Genomic DNA, 20,689 nt, shown 5'->3' on the forward strand with positions numbered 1-20,689 from the left:
AACGATGCATGAGGTAAGTATTTAACAAAATTGTGTGGAAATTTTGGCTATTGGTAGTTTATCTCTATCAAACACGACAAGCTATCAGTCCGAAAAATATCAACTCACAAGGAGACCTTTCTAAAGTGCAGCGCTCTATTTTCAAAACGGAGGTCAAGGAACAGCTGAGGAAAAGTAAAAGAAGACCGTTACCGTTTTCATGATCATTTATTTGAAATTGAATCATCTAGTACTATCAAATAATGTCAACAGCACATTGAAACAGATAAAAATATCTTCCATACAACATTATAGGTCATTTATTTATAAAAAAACGTATTTTATGAAACATAATTATGGGACTATTAAAAATTTTGTGTTGCCTAGGTACTACTAGCCTAGTTAGTACCTAGCTAACACTAGTAGTACTACTAGGTAGGTACCTACTTAACATTTTCGGTGTTTGTACCTATTAGAAGGTACCGTACATAATAATTTAAAATAAGTTATTATTTGATCTTATTAAATAAAAAATGTAGAAAAAATAGATTTTCTTATACTAAGTAATGTTTGTTCAATACTTAGGTTTTTTTTATTTAAACGTTTGAGTTTATTATTTGCTAATATTGAACTCTATTGTTATTCAATAGATTTAGTTTGGTACATAACGCGATAGTTTTCCTTCTTACGAGCAAACTACAAAATGAAGCTACGGATATTGAAGAAACTTTACAGGAATGTAAGTAACACAGACATTAGATTAATAAAAAATCTACGATTCATACAAGGCAAGTATGATGGTTATTTTGAGGTATGTTTTATGATCTCTGAGAACATCAAACAGAATTCATTATGAAAAGAAGCCCTACCTAACACAAACAGGCATATACAGGCATACTTACAGGGTGTTTGGTAGAAGGTTAGCCAAACTTCGTGGATATAAGTAAGGTCATTTTGAGAATACAAATTTGACCATTTAACCCAAAAGTGAGCTTCTTTTATAACACGTGAGAAAAAATATTAAAGCAGTTTTTTGGTCAAATTTAATTAAATACAAAGAAAAAAACAATTAAAAAAGTACTTTGCTCACTTAGGGTCAAATGGGCGAATTTATATTCTCAAAATGTCCTTACATACACCAAGTTACCCTCTACCAAACTCCCTGTATTAGGTGTTAAAGTATGAAATTGCCGTTTTGTATGGAGAATTTAACTTTGATTTAACTAAATTCCATTTTTCCATACAAATATCTATGCGATATTTTTTTAGGAACAAAGTGGGTAGATTGAGACAACATTAAGCCATATAATACACAAAGAAAGTTGGTATCCGTAAAAAATATTAAAAATAAACATAAAATTTTATGCTATGTCAATATAAGTCCATAAAATGGAGTTTAAAATAAAAAAGAATAATGAAAATAGCTATTAAGTTAAAGAAGTTATGTACTAATGAATATTGAAGAAAAGATTTGGCAATTTCATACTTTAACCCATTTATTTGCAGGTTACATTGGTTACATCTACAGTAGGTAAATAAGTACTTAACAACTTTAAGTATACATATAGCTAGCTAGAAAGTTGTTATGTAAAAGTAACTTCAGTAAATACGCTAATTGGAAAGTTTGGTGTTTGGTGGTCTTTTTTCAGTTTTTTCTTCTCTCGCATCTTCTACCTTCGTGCCTATACCTAGTGTAGACAAAAGTGGCACCCAAATACGATTAAATACTACTCCGGATAACAAAGTAGGTAGGGTAGAATCCATTTTGAAAGTTAAAATAAAGTCTTAACACTTTTCTACCACACTTAGTTCGATAAGCGTCTTATCTACTTTTTTCATTACGACGAAGATGTATGTCATAATATCTACTTATGGATACTTTTTCCGTCAGCCCTTAGTCATAAATAAATAATTAAAAACTACTCTAAATCAGCTTTATAGTACCGTTTCAGCTAACGCACGTCTTTTTCAGTTAAATTTTAATCGCTCGATATTTAACTATGAAGTGTATTAGAGAAAACGGTACCACGACTGATTTTCATTAAACCTATAATTTTAATTACCTAGGTACTTAAAGTTGACTTCATTACAATGTGATTACTACATTGAAGAGTGACTTGACACTACCGTGGTCTTCTAAAGTGTGGTTTGTGTTAGGTGCAATGGTTTAAGTCTACGTCGTATGATGTTTATTACTTATGTTGAAATCGAAGGATCTGTTTTCAACGATATTATACTTCTGGTTGATCGTCGGTGAAAGCTCTTCTTTTTTGCAAACTTAGGTTTGGCGTACCATGACGGAGGGCTCACAACACTTTCTTCGAAACTTTTCATACTGACGCTTTTCAAAGAATCCTCACGCTCGCATACTTTGGATGATATAGTTTTAAGTTTAGTACCCGTACTTGGTACCACTTCATCTTGATATGGTATGTCTCTCATTTCTATAATCTGAGATTCTGTGTCACTTAAATCTTTACTTGGCCTATGAACTTTAGTCGTGTCAGTATAGTAACCGGTGGTCTTCATAGTACCACCCATACGCTTAGATTTATCCCTGTACAACAGTTTCTTGAATTCATTCCGGAACTTTGGATGAGTTATAATGTAAATGAAAGGGTTTATGCAAGCGGCTGTCTTACAAAACAATGCGGGTACCATAGAAGTTATGGGAGTAATAAGGTCCTTTTTACCGGCAATCCCCAGCAGAGCTACTACAGCGTAGGGCGTCCACGATATAAAAAATAAGGCTATGACGGCCATAACTAAAAACGCGAGTTTTATTTCAGCTTTTCGTTTCGCTCTTTCTTTGACGTGCCGGGTGGAGAGCCTTTGTTCTTGGTTTGTGGTTGAGATGTTTCTGTTGCAAACGACGACGCGGAAAATGCTCAGGTAGCAGAAGGAGATGGTGCAGAAAGGTGCGACCCACGCCGCGCAGAAGAAAACGAAGATGAAGTAGCGCGGCGCTTGTTCCTCAGTGAGGTAGTCGAAGCTGCAGCTGGTGAGGTACGCCTCGGGGACGTAGTGTCCGTAGCCGAAGTCGAAGGCGGGGATGGAGGCGAAGAGGGCTGCGTAGAGCCAGGCGGCCACGGCCAGCAGGCGCGCGCGGATGGCCGTGAGCGCGCGCAGCGGCTCCAGCGGCCGCACCACCGCCCAGTACCGGTCCAGGGCTATGGCTGACAGCGTGGCGATTGATGTAGCACCAGTCAGACCGCCAAGAAATCCGTATATGATACAGCCTGCAAATGACATTTAAATATTTGTAGGTACTTTAAATTCCGAATTTCTTTCGACCAACAGAGTTTTGAAGGTTTGTCTGCGACAGCTTTATGTATTCGTATTTTCGTAGTTTGAAAGAACTTTATGCTATGGTACGAAAATTAATGTTATAAATTAACTAAACTAAATAAACTTAAAATCCACTTTTCTTACCAGGTTTTCCCAAAGCAGGTCCCAGGTTAAAAGAATTAAAGATGAAGACAGGCGTCTTGGCAAGCATCAGGAAGTCGCTGAGCGCCAGGTTGGCTACTAGGATGTTCCCCGCTGTACGCAGGCTGCGGCACCTGAAACACAAACATTCATCTCACACTTTGATTCAATTTGGAACGACTCAGACGTTTGCAATTTAAACTTGATATTTCACTTTGTAACTACTGGAATATTCGGGAAACATTCCATTTGCGATACTTAATAGATATTTTAGCGGTAATTATTGGTACAGGTGTCTCGTCAATGATATTGACTGCATATTAATTTTCATTGTTATTCGTTGATACGTCATTATTGAAAAAGAAGTCAGTCTAGCTAGAGTGTTGTTTAACTGTTAAAATGTTAATTAAAATAGTTGCTATTATTGTAATTATTAGTTGTGCGAAAGCGGAAGAGAGCAATGCGTTCTTGGAATCAATCTTGAATGTGGACTCCAAGAAAGAAGCTGTACCAGATATTTTGAATGAAGTGGATAGCGGCGATATTGCTTCTGGAAATAACGTATCCCCAATCGTCGATGAAACGTTGATACAGGGGATAAAGAAGGCAAGCGAGGCCTTCATGAATATTGTAAATGGTATGTTTTAATTGGTTTATAGGTTTTTACCATACGGTAACGTTAGAATCAATCGAAATAAGTTTGTTAACGTTCTAACAATATTTAAGCAAATCTTTGATTTTACACTACCTAGGTACCTACTTATCTACTCGTATAATGAATGTGTATGAAGTATAATCTTATTTGAAGTATAATATATCTAAAAACTGAAGTAAGTAAGTACATACGCAATTTTTTCTAGACCCTTTAAGTATTGTATTTGCAAAAGACGTTAATAAGAATTATTTATTTATTCAGAAGCCGATAAGAAATGGCGTGACTGGGTTAAACATTACAATTGCACCACGTCCTCCGGAAATTTAATCGGGTGTGTGACTAGTGTGAAAGCTCTTAAAAGCCTGTGTTCGTGGAAAGAGAAGACCAGTCAAGTGGAAATCCCTACGGAGCCGCCATCTGACGTCGACAATGAATTCAGTAATGGCAAATGGTCACAGAAAATTACAAGTGATTTGGAAAAATGGTTTGCCGACTTGAAAAACTTGGTCTCCAAAGCTAAAGAAATTATTAACAACAAAAAAATTGGAATAGAGAATCAAACAGACATAGACAGTTTATTCACTTACTAAAAGTAGGTACTTACGTAACGAAGCTACTGAAAGTATAAACGTTTATGTCATTCGATTTTATTATAATATCCTGAAAAGCGTTTGCCTATCCTAGATTTTTTACCTACTTAGGTACTAACACTATATTATTATTATCATAAATTATGTGCATTTTTAATAAAAATAAATAATTTACACTTATGGTTGTTGTTTCCCTAAATTAGTCATAGTACCTTAATATGCCAATTTTAGTAACCTACTTGATATGAAAATTCTTGACGAAAAAAATGAGCAAACGTCTGCCTAATCTTTGTTAACAGAATAAGGGAGAGTCCGGTAATTTGGACCAGATTTTTTCAATCCCATTTTACACATAGTTTTCTTTTGTTTTTGCTAATGTTCATGGTATATAATTAAAGAGAAATTATTCAACTTACTATTTCATAGGTATTAATCAACACAATTGTTGTATATTTAGCACAAATCAACAAAATACGAGTTCAGAGCTTCGGTCCAATTTAGCCAACCGGTTCGATAATTTGTACCACAGGGTTACTAAATTGGATTTAAATAAATTTCAAGCCTATAAAAAAACTATGGCAAAATATTATGCGATACATTCTTAACAAATTAGGTAACGAAAAGGAACAGTAGTTAATAACATAGATAATCGATATTGTTTTACACGTTATCACGATTTTGAGTAAAAGTTTTGTAATAACAATTATCGTAACGCACACTTGTACCTAATCTACTTTGCCAGCCTTTTGCTTTCATTTATTGTTAGTCAAACATAACTACGCTATTATAACTTCAAAATATGATTTACTAAAAAAAAATTCAAAATCCTTTGGTAAAGTTCCATACAACTAGTCAGATTTCGGGAGCGGGGTGGAAGCTTTTTAAAAAGGATTATATTTAATTAAACTAAGTGATCACGTCCTCGCCGAGTTGGAGGCGATTTAATAATGATTTAATATTGTGGCCGATCGCAGTCGTCCAGTACGGTGTTTACAATTTAGTTCTGCTGACACATCTCTTATGTGAATAACAATTCTACGAATGCTTACACTGTAGAGTGGAAAGTGATGACTTATCTTGTTTAGTCTAGAGCAGAGGGAGCTGACGGATGCATAACTCCTCCCTCCCTAAGTGAGAAATTATCGGAAGTTTCATTTTTATGAGTATTCCGATAATTTCGTTTACATAAAATTTTTACATGTTTGCGGAAGGCAATTAACACAATTAACATAAAAAGAATCAAAACTAATACAAATGTAAAGTATGTAAAATAAGAAGTGTCTGTTTCATTTTCACTAGCACTGATTGCTGCACTGTGTTTCAGGGCGTACGACATGTATTTGATTTCATCCAAATTGATTCCATGCATATTGAGTGCGCGTGCACCGGATAGCGTTGCGTTTACAGGTAGCTCGGGTAGGTGAATCACCGGTATGTGTTCTACGATGTCTGATGAAATGTAGAGTCGATGGTGGATCTGCAGGCCATGGATTTCCAGGTCACAAGGCTCATCGATGGTGATGATGTACGTGCCGAAGACTGACTGCTTACTGACTTCGCTGTCGCAGTGTTTGGTCAGCGTGCCTTTCAGTCTGCTGTACAGAATCCAGTTGTTCGCGTTGAGCTGCTGGAGTTTTACTTCTTCCAGCTGGATCTGGTGCTGCTTGCAGGAGGTAAGGTCCTTACTGAACCTCATCAGCTGTTCCACGCAGGTAGGCTCGTTATGTAGAGCCTGGTTGTCCGTAGAGCACAGGAAGCGATCGCCGGCGGCAAGCGGGCGACACGGTGTTACGATCGGTAAGTATTTCAAACCCTTCGCCAAAAGGTAAGGAAATTTGGGGAAAATGGAAAGCGTAACGTTTTGGGATTCTTGGAATATAGGAAGTGAGTATATCTTATAATAATTGTAAGTATAATTATCTATCAATGGTATTTCTAAAATAAATGTTATCTGATCCTGTTTCATATAAGATTTTACACAAATAGTTTCTTCTAAATTTAACAAATTACTTTCCGTAGGCTGGTAAACTAAATTGGCAGAGTTTGAAATTAACTTTAAATGATACAATAATTCTGTAGAGTTTACAATTGCTTGGTGTAAAATGGATACTCTACTTAATGCTAATGCTGTTTCTATTTCACTTAATCTTATAAATATTGTACGGAAACTACTTATGAATATGTTATACACTCCTAGTATGTATGTAGAAAAAGTCCAATCGTTTTGTGTGGACGTTATGTTTTGCAATAGGCTTTCAACTCGTTTCAAGCGTTCATCAATAATAATAGAGTTGTTATTTATTTGCTCTGAAATATTTATGAAACTGTCGAACATTTTTGAGACCAGGGTAATTTTCTTAGATATTATCTTTAGTTGAAGGGCCAGCGCCTGCGTCCCTATCATTAGCAGAAGGCACCACCTGCGGAGGGCGTTTTATGTTTTTAATAGGCACTTTGGTAGTCCTATCACCTACTTTAATTGGTAAGATGTTTCGCTTGGCTTTGCCTAAAACCTTTGCTTTTACATAACGTGGTTTGTCTTTGCTTTTACGCTTATTTACGTCTTTTGCAAATATTATGTTTCCTTCGGAAAACTCTATATCTGTTTCACCACCTTTCTTTTCCCTAATGGTTTCCTTTTTGGCTGTCGTTTTCTGAGCTATGTATTTATATAAGTGCTTTGTACGTTTCGCATGATCTTGAACTAATTGCTGATAATATTGCTTTTCGAAATTGATTCTAAATGGACTATCTGAATCTGTATGACCAAAAACTACCTCAAATGGTGTTAACTCAGTTACAGAGTGGATGGTGTGGTTATATGCCATTACTGAATATGTCATAACTGATGCGGCATCTGTACATCGTCTTTCATATTTAGCCAATCTATAGATCTCTATAATTGTCGAGTGAAAGCGTTCGATAAGTCCCATAGAATTAGGGTTATTTGGGGTTCCGATGTGAAGTTCAACTTTATGTAAATTTAGAAATTCTTTCATGAGTTCGTTATTAAATTCGGTTCCTGGATCTGAGCTTATACGTTTTGGAATTCCGTAGAATGAGAAATATTTCATAAGTGCTCTAGTAACGTCTGATGTTGATTTGCTAGGTATCTCTATTGCTTGTCCTAATTTGCTGAAGGCGTCAATTAGGGTTAAATATGTGATTCCTTCAATACTGAAGAGATCAATGAAAATTTCCTGAAATGGCGAATCTTGAGTTTTAGTTAATTGCAAAAATGGTTTTATGGGTTTCCTATCGTATTTCATTTTACGGCAGGCTTCGCAAGCGTTAATGATTGCGGAAACTGTTTGTTGCATGTTAGGCCAAAAATGATTTCTACGAATTCTAATCAATGTTTCCTTAATACCACGGTGGCATGTTTTTCCTTCATGGTATTGGATAACTATTGCTTTTTGTTCACCCTCGTCTTCTATGTAATTTACCCGTTCTGTACACTCGTAGAACTGAACTACATCTTTCTTAAAAAGTTTAATAATTACGTCTGTGAAAATTCGTCTAAGTTGATCTGATTCAAAATAAATGAAATACTTTGTTTTAGGTTTGATATATTCTTTTAAAAACTGTTTTACTAATTCTGCATTATTATCAGGTAAATGTACTTCAAGAACCTTTTGTTTATCGCGCGAAAGGTTTTTGACTGAAAGTTCATTATCGAATCGTTCAAAGACTAATATTTGATTAGGTTTGTTATCGATTGCTTCGTTTAAGATTGGGATGCCTTGTGATTCGGTATCCTTTGCGGAATGAATAGTTTGTGAGTTATTTGATTGTTCATCGACACAGTCTGAATTATTTGACGACGGAATCGGATATTCTGAACCTAATTGTCTACTTCCTTCTGAGGATGTAGAGTCGGAAATTACTATTGTACTTCCTGATGATAATTTTTCTATTTTCTTTACTACTTTATCAACATGTTTTTGAATACGTTTTTCCTTTTTGCTAACATTTACTTTCATGGACTGATTATCTGAATCGAGAGCATTTACTTTTATGCGGGATAACGCGTCTGCGTTTGTGTTTTGTTTCCCGTTTTTGTACACGATATCGAAATCGTAATCTTGTAAGCGTAAACGCCATCGAGTTAATTTGCTGTTTGGATCCTTTAGCGAGTTAAGCCATGCCAAAGGTCTGTGATCTGTGTAAATGACAAATTTACGACCATAGAGATAAGGTCTGAAGTGTTTTACAGCCCATACAATAGCAAGTAATTCGCGTTCGATTGTACTGTATCGAGCTTCAGTATCACTGAGTGTGCGGCTAGCATACGCTATGGGTTTATCTTTGCCTACTTGTCCTTGTGAGAGTACTGCGCCCAATGCTACATTCGATGCGTCTGTTGTTAATATGAATTGCTTGTCATAGTCTGGGTATTGTAATAATGGGGCATGTGTAAGTAATTCCTTACATTTGTTAAATGCGTCTGTATATTCCTGATTTATTACGATTTTATTTCGTTTCTTTAAACATGACGTTAATGGTTTTGTAACTTTAGCAAAGTCTTTAATAAAGCGCCTGTAATATCCTACAAGTCCTAAAAAGCTCTTTATTTCTGTGGTCGTTTTCGGAATTGGGTAATTTAATACAGCGTCAATTTTATCATCATTAGGTTTAAGACCGTTTTTCGTGATGGTGTGTCCTAGGTAAAGCACTTCCTTACGAAGGAACTCGGATTTATCAAGTTGAATTTTAAGGTTAGTGGCTCTAAGTCTGTCGAAAATTGATTTTAGATGTTCCAGGTGTTGATCTAAGCTGCTGGAATACACAATTATGTCATCAAGGTAAACCATGCAATGGAGTCCTTGTAGACCTCTAAGTATATTATCCATAGTTCTTTGGAATGTTGCCGGAGCTGTTTTAAGGCCAAAGGGCATTCTGAGAAACTCATAATGACCGTTTTGTGTGCTGAAGGCAGTTTTTTGTCTGTCGGATTTTTCTACCTCAATCTGATGATATCCGCTAGCTAAATCAATCGTACTGAAGTAAACGCTTTTTCCTAATTTATCAAATAAGTCATTAATGTTTGGTAATGGGTATTTGTCGTCGATCGTTATGTCGTTCAAACGTCTGTAGTCGATAACCATTCTGTATTTTGTTTCACCAGATGCGTCCATTTTTTTTGGCACTAGGTGAACTGGTGCACTCCAAGGAGAGTGGGATTCCTGGATTACATTATCTTTTAACATTTTTTCTACTTGTTTAGTAATTTCAGCTTGCTGAGCTGGGGCCTGTCTGTATGGCTTTACGTGGATTGGATCCTCATTTTTTGTCCTTATCTGATGTTTAATTTTGTTTGTGAATGTTAATGGAAGTTGATCGCAATAAAATATGTCTTTATATTTATGACAAAGGCTGTAAATTTTTTCACGCTCTTCGTCGTTTGTGTGGTCTAATCGTAACTTTACCAAATTCTCTTCAAGCAAATTGTCAATTTCGATGTCATTCATGTTTTGTGTCGTGTTAACTTGAATGTCAGTCAATTCGAATTTATTAACTTTAAATGGGCAAGTGATTTTATAACTGATTGGTCTGTCTAAAGTGTTTTGAATAATCGTGGATGCGTATCCGTTGCGACAGTTAACGATTGCACTAGGCATTCTAACGCCGTCTGTAAATTCTCTGTAATTTAGAATAGCGTCACCTGAATATTGGTCAACAGGTAACTTTACGCGTTTTTCTGAACGTGGAGGTAAATTAATAACGTAATTAAGGTTGTTATTAATTATCGGAATACATGCTGTTTTAGTCCTAAGGACCCTGTTTTTCAAATCAATTAATGCTTCTAATTGTTCTAACAAATCATTTCCAATAAGACCATCGTATCTTTTGTCTACATCATACAAATAAAATTTGTGGTGTTTGTCACTGTTAAATGTTGGTAAAAGGGGGATTTCCATAGTTTCATCGTGAATACTTGACGAGTGTGTACTCACAACTTGGAATGGTTCATTTTTTATGAATTCACTGAAATACTGATAGCCAATACGCGGACTGAAGAACGAACGCATGCTGCCAGTGTCGATCATCATGCGAGCATCCAGTTCCGGTAGGTAAATATATGGTAATGTTAATTCCGGATCGCAATTAATGTTTATCTGTTCGGTTCTTTGATGGAGGCTGTTTCGTGAAAATCCTGTTGGAATTCAGTTTCCTGGGTTTCCTCGGGAGTTTCCTCGAAATCAGGGTAATACTGTTTGCTGTACATGTTATTATATTCGTCTATAGGGTATTCACAATAATATTGATCGTAATACGACTGTTCTGCTTCGTCGTAGTTCAGATCATTTAAGTTTGTTTCATTTACGTTGTTTGGTTTTGTAGCCGTACGCATAGACACGTCGGTCAGCTGCATACGTGGCGGCTGGACTTGTTGGGCTTGCTGAGCACCGAACTGTGGCTTATAGCCGAATTGAGGCGGTTTGTAACCGAATTGCTGAGGAGGATGTCTATAGCCAAATTGCTGGGGCGGTCTATATCCGAACTGCTGTGGAGGCCTGTAGCCGAACTGCTGCGGCGGCCTGAAACCTGGTTGATGCGGAGGCTTGAAATAGCCGAATTGTTGTAAAGGTTTATTTCCATATTGCTGGAAGGGTTTGTAGCCTTGATTAGGCGGAAGGCCAAATTTAAATTGTGGAGGAATTATCGGTTTGAAAGCATTAGAGCTGACAAAATGAGGCTGATTGCCAGAAAATTTCTGTTGAGTTGGCGTAAACGAATTGTTAGGTTTGGGTTGCGAATGCATTTTGCTTCGCATGTTATATTGGTCCATAAAGTTTACTTCCTCGAGCACAATCGAGAGGGCGGCTTCCAAAGTGGACGGTGCCTTTAGTCTCACAATGCGCACAAGGTTTTCTGGTAAATTATAGAGAAACACGTTTAACGCGGTGTTGTTGTATATGGTGATTTTGGCGTGACGGATTGACTCGTCTGCTATGGTGTTTACTTTGGATATAAGCATTGACCTGGTTGATTGCACGCGGTTGCAAAAGTCTGTGTATGATTCATTCGATCTGATTTTTAATGATTCTAATTCGATATTAATGCATGCCTCACTACGCGGGTCTCCAAAATGTTGTGTCAGAATTTCCTTAAGTTCCGACCAGTTTGTTAAATTTTCTTGTTCTGATAACAGTGCTGCTGCATTTTCTGTAAGGCGGCTAGTGATAGCGTGGTACACGTATAAATCTTGCTCAACCCCACCTCTATATCTCGATATAACATACTCACATTTTTTAAGGAACAAATTTAGATGTTTTTTGTCACCATTAAAAAATGGAATTAATCTGAGCATCTCGTTGGGTATTGGCGTGATTTGTACGGATTCGATTTGTGGTGAAGCCATTTTACTGAATTTAAATTTATTAATTAATATGCGCCAGTCAGAATTTGTAACAGTACTTTACACAATATTCACAATTAAAATACAGTAATCACAATAAAACACACAATAAAATACACAATAAAAATACACAGTAAAAATAAGAGTGGTTCTTAATTTAATTGTTCAATTTCGAGAGACAATTAACTTAACAACTTTAATAATTTTTACTTTACACAATAAACTTATTTAATTTAATTCAATATTCAATTTATTTACCTTATTTCACTTTATTTCACTTTATTTCACTTTATTTACTTTATTTCAATTTATTTACTTTATTTCAATTTATTTTCTTTACTTTGTTTCAATATTTAATTCACTTAAATCTAAACGAAAAGTGTTAACGATAAAGTTTTATGACGAAAACACAAAATGCGATACCCTGGGAGAAGTTCTATCCCGGAGTAGCAATATTTCCCTACGATTTAAAAAGCATGAAAAATACACAGAGGATAAGGAGTGGAAGGATTGGCGAAAAGTTCTACTCACCAACCGACCGTTCTCTGCATACTCGTTCCACCCGTACTTCGATGACAAATTTATTTGGTTCGGCGGATTTATTAGTTTCCCGTAGTATCACGAATTTAAACGGCGGATTTTGACACCAATCGCGTAAACTTTAGGAAAACTTGCAGCAATAAATCCGAACGGCTGCGCCAGTCAGATTTCGGGAGCGGGGTGGAAGCTTTTTAAAAAGGATTATATTTAATTAAACTAAGTGATCACGTCCTCGCCGAGTTGGAGGCGATTTAATAATGATTTAATATTGTGGCCGATCGCAGTCGTCCAGTACGGTGTTTACAATTTAGTTCTGCTGACACATCTCTTATGTGAATAACAATTCTACGAATGCTTACACTGTAGAGTGGAAAGTGATGACTTATCTTGTTTAGTCTAGAGCAGAGGGAGCTGACGGATGCATAACTAACTTGATGTGGTACAATTTAGCCGACTAGGTGATAGTGCTTTTAAAAAATCGGTAAAAAATATAGCTTATAAATACCGAAAAATGTTTCAAATAATTGTAATCAACACTAATTTACGCTTATAAATAATATATTAGAAACACCCTGTGATTAAATTTAACAAAATTACAAACTAAACATGCATTGTCAAAAATTACTTGAAAACAATGAAAAAATACTTTTCAAAATAAAACACTCGTGTTCGTTGTCACGGCAAAAACCACATGGCCGATATTAATTGAATTTAGTTGTGTATCGCTGAGTGTTGCAATTGCAGACGTTCAATAAATACTTTACGAAATATGAGGGTGGTACAATTTACCCGGCGGTACAATATACCGAACTCTCCCCTACATAGAGTTGCTAATCAGAACACGTCTTATCTTACTTCATCGGGAGCTAGATATTAAGATAGCTTTGGATATTAGTTCGGAGTTCAAAGGCGCTGCGCGGGCCGGCCACGTAGTGGAGTCTCGAAGAAGGATTTATACTCTCCTTAATGAGATAACTTCGCTACTTCATAATAACTTCGTTATTTATGTTTTACCTAATTACACTCTTGCAATTTAAAATTAATCATGTGTGATGTGTTTATGTTAATACGTATTATATAAACAGGCAAAAAATAACAGGTGAGATAATTCTTCTATTGCTACTAATGAGTCATCTTATTGCGAGTATAACGTACTTAGGTGTTACACAAAACCTACAGAAAATCTATACTTATAGTAAGTAGGTATAACCCGTATGTTTTACTACTTTAAATGTATAAAATGTATGTTAATTGTATATGTATATGGCTTTATATGTAAACTATATTCATAAGCATAGTTTCAGAAGTTTAGGAAGTTTTAGGGACCGTGACAATACCTTTTCAACATGAATATGTAAAGTTTGTTAAACTAAATAATAGTTTAGTCATACTTAATCGTAATTTACACTTCATGAATAGCATACATACATAATTTTAGAAAGTCACACGACACACATAATTTTAGAAAATTTAATAAAGAAGACTAAAACTTTTGAATAACATTATTTGTCAAAGCTGTCTGAATAAAATGAATGGCTCTGTTATTCTGTACTCAGTAATTTTATGTTAGCGGTTTGGTAACAAAAGTGCACGCATAAATCAAAACGATTGTTCGTTAAGAAACTGTTCCCGTGCTCCTGAGGATAAGACCTCGTTGCCAGTCCAACCAAGTGGCAGTGGCGTAGCGTAGTAAAAATTTCAGTAGCCTGAGGCGGAGAAAAATTTCGCCAACGTGGCACATTATTTAAGTGCTTTAATTTAAAAATAGGAGAAATGATGACGATCCACAATAACAATTTGAATTTGAACTTGTAGGTATTTTCAAAGTTAAATTATTTCCTGAAAGGGCTGAACTTAATAAATTAGTTATAATAAAATTATAAGACCTTTATACCTATGATGAAGTTCTTCTCGACCAATTTTAGCAATAAAAATATAAATCAAGAGAGAAAATCCTTAATGTTACATTCATAAAAGAAGGGGATTCCCCAAATTCATGGAAAAAGTAATAAAAATTCCGTGCTCATTTCAATCGTTCCGACCCATAAGTGCGACAAAAATATGAAATGAAATGGTTCAAATTTTCAGAAAATGTTATTAACTTAATGTGAAATTTTCCGACTGTCTGAAAGTGCCGCCTGGGGCGGGCCGCCCTTGCCGCTACGCCACTGCCAAAAATTGAGGCAATCCAGCGAAATACTTTGATGGCGGCTCTATGTCTGACACCCTGGATGACTTGTCAGAACACAAGATGCAGGAAAACTCTTTAGCGCTTATTGATAAAAATAAGACCAATATTAGGTAGGATACCGCCCTCAAATGGTGATTGTATGTCAGTTGCACGCCTATCACTTTTTGTGTCATATTTTTAGTTCCCGCGTCTGTTTACCGAATTCGTTTCTGTTATTATTTCGTCGGCCGTTTGGTGTAGTGGTTCAGAGCGGACTACTATGCCGAGAGGTCCCGGGTTCGATTCCCGGCTGGGCAGAAATTGAAATGATGAATTTTAATTTCTGTGACGGGTCTGGGTGTTACTATGTATAATATGTATGTATTTAAAAAAAAAAAAAGTATATAAGTAGTATATCCGTTAAGCTAGCACCCATAACACAAGCATTAAGTTGCTTACTTTGGGGCTAGCTGGCGCTGTGTGAAATTGTCCAAAGATTTATTTATTTATTTACTCAGAATTCTTCCAAGCTACGAGAATAAGTTCTCGGAAATCTTACTTCGTTATACATCACGTCGCACCTCAACTAACTACTTAGCTGATTGATTGACAGTAAGTAATTGATACTTTACTATCGTTTACTGAACCGAGATCAAGTAGTAACAATTAAAGTCGCTGTATTTCGTATCTAAAACCTTCACTGCAGGTGTAATACAGTAGCGTGTAATGTCTCTGAGTCAACACAGTTAGTGGACGAGCGAGCTTTGTTGCTTTACACGCCTTGCCATACCAGCTTAAGGCTGCGCTTCCACCAAAGATGTGCTACGAAGATGAGTGGAGTGAGGATCTGTAGCGAAGCTATGGTGAAACGTTGTGCGTGTTTCTACGAAAGATATGTTAGGAAGATTAGCGGCGCGAAAATGTGTAGCGAAGCTGTGATGAATGGTGTGAGGATGTGTAGCGGGCTCTTTTCAGATGCTAGAAACTATCATCACTGTTTGAATATAACCAGGCAACTGAATACGTTGGTCGCCGTCATCCATAGGACACAACCTTCGCCCGCATCTCTCACACACATTCCTCGCACATATCCCTCTCTTGTTTCTCTTTTGTTTTGTATTTATTTATTTTTTAATTTTTTTAAAAGATATTAAGAAATTACTAATACTCCCGTTAGCCCCTCCTCGTACTAAGCTAAATATGCTTGTATCACGAGTGAGCTCACCACAATAGTCGAGCGGCGGCGGGGACCAACACTTGTTCCCCGGATCACGATTCGGCCAGTCCGACCCCGTCACCGTTCGGCTATCGTGGCTTAGCTTATAAATAAAAATCTCGCTTCACTAAGTAAGCCCTGTCCATTATAAGTGCTAACCGAGGTGAGGTAAATGAAGCGATTCTATAGTATTAGTTCTTTACAAACACATCCCTAGCTACGCATCCTCGCACTGTCGCACACCATAGTGGAAACGCAGCCTAACTCTCCAACTCAACGCGATTTACATAATATTTTCGGCTCTGTCTATTTCGCTCTTGCTCCGAATTTAAGATAGGATCTCGGGATTAGTGAAGTTACAAAATCAAAGCATGTTTAATTACTCGTATTAACACTGATGATATTTCATATGTACGAGTATAAGACATCTGAAATGGCAACAAAAGACATTTACCTACATAAAAAAGTACTGAAAATACCGTTTAAATTGGGTAGGTATTTTAAAAATAAAGCAGGCGAGCAGCAGCTGGAACCAGTGCTTAATTTGTAATTTACCTACTATTATTCTTTATTTTAAGTGAAATGTAATTTTTTTACGATATAAAAGTTCTTTAAACCTAGGCTATGTATCATTAAACTGAATAGTATTAGTAATACTTGTAAGAACATAGGTATAGGTAAATTATAATAATCAAAATAAGACATGTTATGTACAACATGTCAGATAGGTAGGTACTTATTTACTCGTATTGTACCTACTGAGACACAAACACTTAACACAATTGGCTAACTTAGGTACCTAACCTATGTCCGGATCCGGAGGATTATGCTACCAAACAAATAGAAGGAAAAGCAGAATCATTGTTGTAGTTAAGTGATAGTAAATATTTTCCTGCCTTATCATTAAGTATTGTGTTGATAAAAATAGCCCTAAAAAGTCCTAATATCTTGGCAAACATCAGATGTTTGTGAGTGGAGTTTCTCAGAAGTAGGTATTATTTTCTTCGGTTACCGTCAAAACAGTAATTTGTCTAACTGTTTGTTTACTCGGGTTGTTACGCTTGATTGATATTGTACCTTTTCTAAACGAATGGGTTATGTTATGACCTTTTGTATCAACCAATTTACTTCATTTTCGTTTGAAGGTGAATTTCTTAAAACATTGTGTTGAAAGAATTTTATTGGATTACTTACATGTTTGTGTATTCGAAGTAATATTATTAGGATTAGCCTATTCTCTTATTGATGTATACGAGTATGTAATGGATGTGTGTATAAAACCGAATGTAGATATAAACAAAGTACTAACTTGATATACATGAAGAGTACGAGCGCGTTTCCAGTGCATCCCACGACCATCATGAGCACGTACAGCGCTCCAAGCGCGTAGTTGATGGCAGGGTCTGGTGGCGGGAACCGGAGCCAGTGCGAGTTGATCAACATCAGATAATCGTCCGTATATGCATACCGCCGCCACAGATGCACGGGCCACTGTTGCTTGAAACGCGCCACCAAAGACACACCTACCGGAGAATATCTCAACCCCTTCCTTGGGACACTATCATTATCCCGCACGTTCAACATATAACTATTAACTCTCTCCACTTCTCTCCTATGCCTTATCTTATCAGTCTTCTCCGGCAACTTAATCATATCACTTAACACCCTTCTCCGCCTTTTCCACAGGAGCAAGTTACTCGAGCGGCACGACATGTAACGGTAATAACACTTAAATGGTTTCAACATCACTAATTGAGCGTTTTGATCACTTTTATTATTACAATAACACACTTTCATCGATAGCCGGTTATCTTTTATCGAAACGGTGTTCAAATTGACGCACTGCATAACTGTAGACAAAACTATAAAAATAAGTTTGATTGCTTTGTATAAGTCCATGACAGGGATATGTGTCGAAAATAATGATTCCCTGAAGCACAACCGCTCGCGACGGTCTCGCAGACGAAATGTTACTCCAGAATAATATGACGCCGGCGTGAAGCAATTTACGAGCGATTTGAGGACCTCTGCTACTTTTTAATATACCAACTAGTAAAAACAACAAACTATTAACTAATTAATTAACTATGCAGGGCACAATCAAAATTCCGCCCAGTAGTAATGTTTTATTAACTTAGTACAAATTGATTTCAAATAACTTATTAATTATAGTTTTGGGATTTTTTCTGGGTTGGTTCAATAGATAATAATCATTAAAATACCTCTGCATTAGACGGTACTTTGTAAATTAAATTTTTAAAAATTAATTTGTACGGTTACTTATACATAGCTTACTACGGCTATATTTGTTGATCTGCACCTACCGGGATAGCTTTTTGGCAGTTTCGTTTGATAGTTTTGATACCGAAAAAGCTATTGAACACTTTTATCTAGAAAAGACATTCACAGCAATTTCAAAAACAATAATTTAATCAGCATTTGGTCAAGAAAAAACCGGTGTAGGTAGGGTTACCATATCTCAGGATTTGTCCTGGGATTTCAGGATTTTCGGACTCTTCTCAGGATTGCGGCCGGATTTTATGAATCTCAGGATTTTTTGGAATTGCTAAGAAATAGGTGACATTGCCTACATTTTTAAGATTTCTTTAATTAAAAAGAAAAATCTGTGAAGATAGTGTAAATGTGTGTGGAAATAAATAAATAAATAAAAGTTAAACAAAGTAAATAAATCTCATCAATATTGAATATCTCTCTACTTGAAGTAATTTTGCACAACAAGTCACATTTTTATTGTTTTTATCTGCGGATTACTGAGGATAAATAAGTGTTGATTTTCACTTATTTATCCCCTGTAATCCACAGTGTGTAAAACAATAAAAATGTAACTTTTTGAAATGGCTCAGTACGTTTCAGAGAAAATTCTCAAATTGCAACTAAATCTCAGGATTTTTCCATGAAAATCGGGTTTTTCTCCGGACTTTCGATTTTTTCATCTGGTAACCCTAGGTGTAGGTAAAGGGCAAGTTGATGAAAAAACAAACAGTTATTCACATAACTATCCTAAGCTGAGTTATCATTAAGTCATGAACACAAGCAAAAGAGCTGAATAAGAATGAGACGTAGTCCGGTTTCCGCACGCATTCATATAAAGACAAAGCGTAATCCGGGTCGGATATGGCGCCAAAATGTCAAAAGTATGGAGAAATGACAAATTAAGTTAAATCTAATCTAATATGGCGTATATCCAACCCGCCTGCCAAGCGTGGAGATTATGGCAAAACCCTCCACTATAGTGGAGGAGGCTCATAGTCCAGCAGTGGACTGTAAAGGGCTGTTGATGATGATGATGATGGCGTATATCCCGGCGCAAATTCCGGTCCGCACTGCGGGATCAGCGGGAACTAAGTACCCACATGCTATAAAAATGCAAAAATTCGTCTGAAAACAAACAGTGCGAGCGGAAAACAACGTATCTATGAGCGTTGTGATAAATATCTGTTTTACCCGCCTACTGTGTCTAGATACCCACTAAATAAAAAGTTCCGTGTGTCCACAAAAGTGCATTACGGCAATCTAGACATTATTGCTAATGCTTTATTTCTGTTCTATGTCGTCTACATCGCCACCCTGTCCTGCTGCTTTTACTCAGATTTAAAATGGACTTTGGTCGGAAGAATGACCAAGTTTTATATTTCTTGAAAAATCTTAAAGTATCTATTTCACATCTCCATAAAATTATGATGATGTTGATTTAATGTAGGCATTATTACAGTATAACTACAGAATACACAATACTTAGTAGCATACTATAGAGATGTTGCATTTGGAGATAAGTGATTTAGTAGAAGATAACAAGCTTTTCCATTATGACTATTAAATGCGGCACAGTGACAGTTTAATTATGACCCATGCATGTTACATACACATTACACACATTAAGAACCTGCATGTAGGGTGCATCGTTGAACAGTGAACCGGCCTTTTTTCTAAATGCTCTAATTAGCTGGAAAATGAAGCTAGAAATGTCATTATGGTCTTATCAGTCAGGTAATTTAATAAGGTTTCTAATATTTAGGCTTAAAATTAGCCTCAGCAATAAAAAGGTAACTTAAATTAGGTTTTTAAAAAAAATGAAATTTGGCTCACTGTGTACTACGGGTAGTTTTCACTGAACCACCCATATTTCAACAGTGAACCATGAAGTTCATTACGAGTAAAAATTATGATTTTGGAAAATAAACAACATCATTTTAGAGAATCAGCTTTTATTTTTACAACACAAAAATCAAATGGAAATAAAAATGATTATTTCAACAAACAGTCTTCATAAAAAATCACAGAATCCAAAAATAACAACGAAACTCACACAAAACCCAAATGAAAAGAAAAATGCTTCTTTTAACAAAAATAACTAAACATTGTCTAGTAAAGCCTTCAAGTAATCAATAATCAACCTTTTTGGTGGTAAACAAACAGTCTTCATTTAAAAAATCACAGAAAACAAAAATAACACAAGACACAATTGAAAAGAAAAATCCTTCTTTAAACAAAAATAACTGAAAATTGCCACTTAAAGCCTTTAGGTAATTAATCAACCGTTTGGTGGTTAAATAAAAAAACAGTCAACCGGTTCACTGTGTACTTTGAAAACCTGGTTCACTGTTCAAAACATACACTATTCAACTTATGAGTTCACAAACAATAAGAAGTACGCGGAATGGTCATCACGGAATGTGCTCATTATACAGATAAAACTACAATAATGTTGATACCAAATAGATTTCGT

The 20,689-nt window shown here is 36.0% G+C and overlaps 1 protein-coding gene and 1 long non-coding RNA gene across 2 annotated transcripts; one reads left to right on the forward strand and one right to left on the reverse strand.

The window, feature by feature from the left end:
- Positions 1-188: 188 nt before the first annotated feature.
- On the reverse strand, positions 189-17,888 carry LOC135073915 (opsin, ultraviolet-sensitive-like). The gene is made up of 3 exons (XM_063968166.1): positions 17,252-17,888; positions 3,412-3,542; positions 189-3,218 (listed from the first exon to the last, which is right to left on the reverse strand). Exons 1-3 carry the CDS (start codon positions 17,839-17,841, stop codon positions 2,176-2,178), a joined length of 1,764 nt encoding a protein of 587 aa, XP_063824236.1. The 5' UTR covers positions 17,842-17,888; the 3' UTR covers positions 189-2,175.
- On the forward strand, positions 3,761-4,834 carry LOC135073916 (uncharacterized). The gene is made up of 2 exons (XR_010257723.1): positions 3,761-4,045; positions 4,325-4,834. It is a non-coding gene; the product is annotated as an uncharacterized LOC135073916 (long non-coding RNA).
- Positions 17,889-20,689: the final 2,801 nt, after the last annotated feature.

This window comes from Ostrinia nubilalis, chromosome 8 (genome assembly GCF_963855985.1).
Source record: "Ostrinia nubilalis chromosome 8, ilOstNubi1.1, whole genome shotgun sequence".
Classification (NCBI taxonomy): Eukaryota; Metazoa; Arthropoda; class Insecta; order Lepidoptera; family Crambidae; genus Ostrinia; species Ostrinia nubilalis.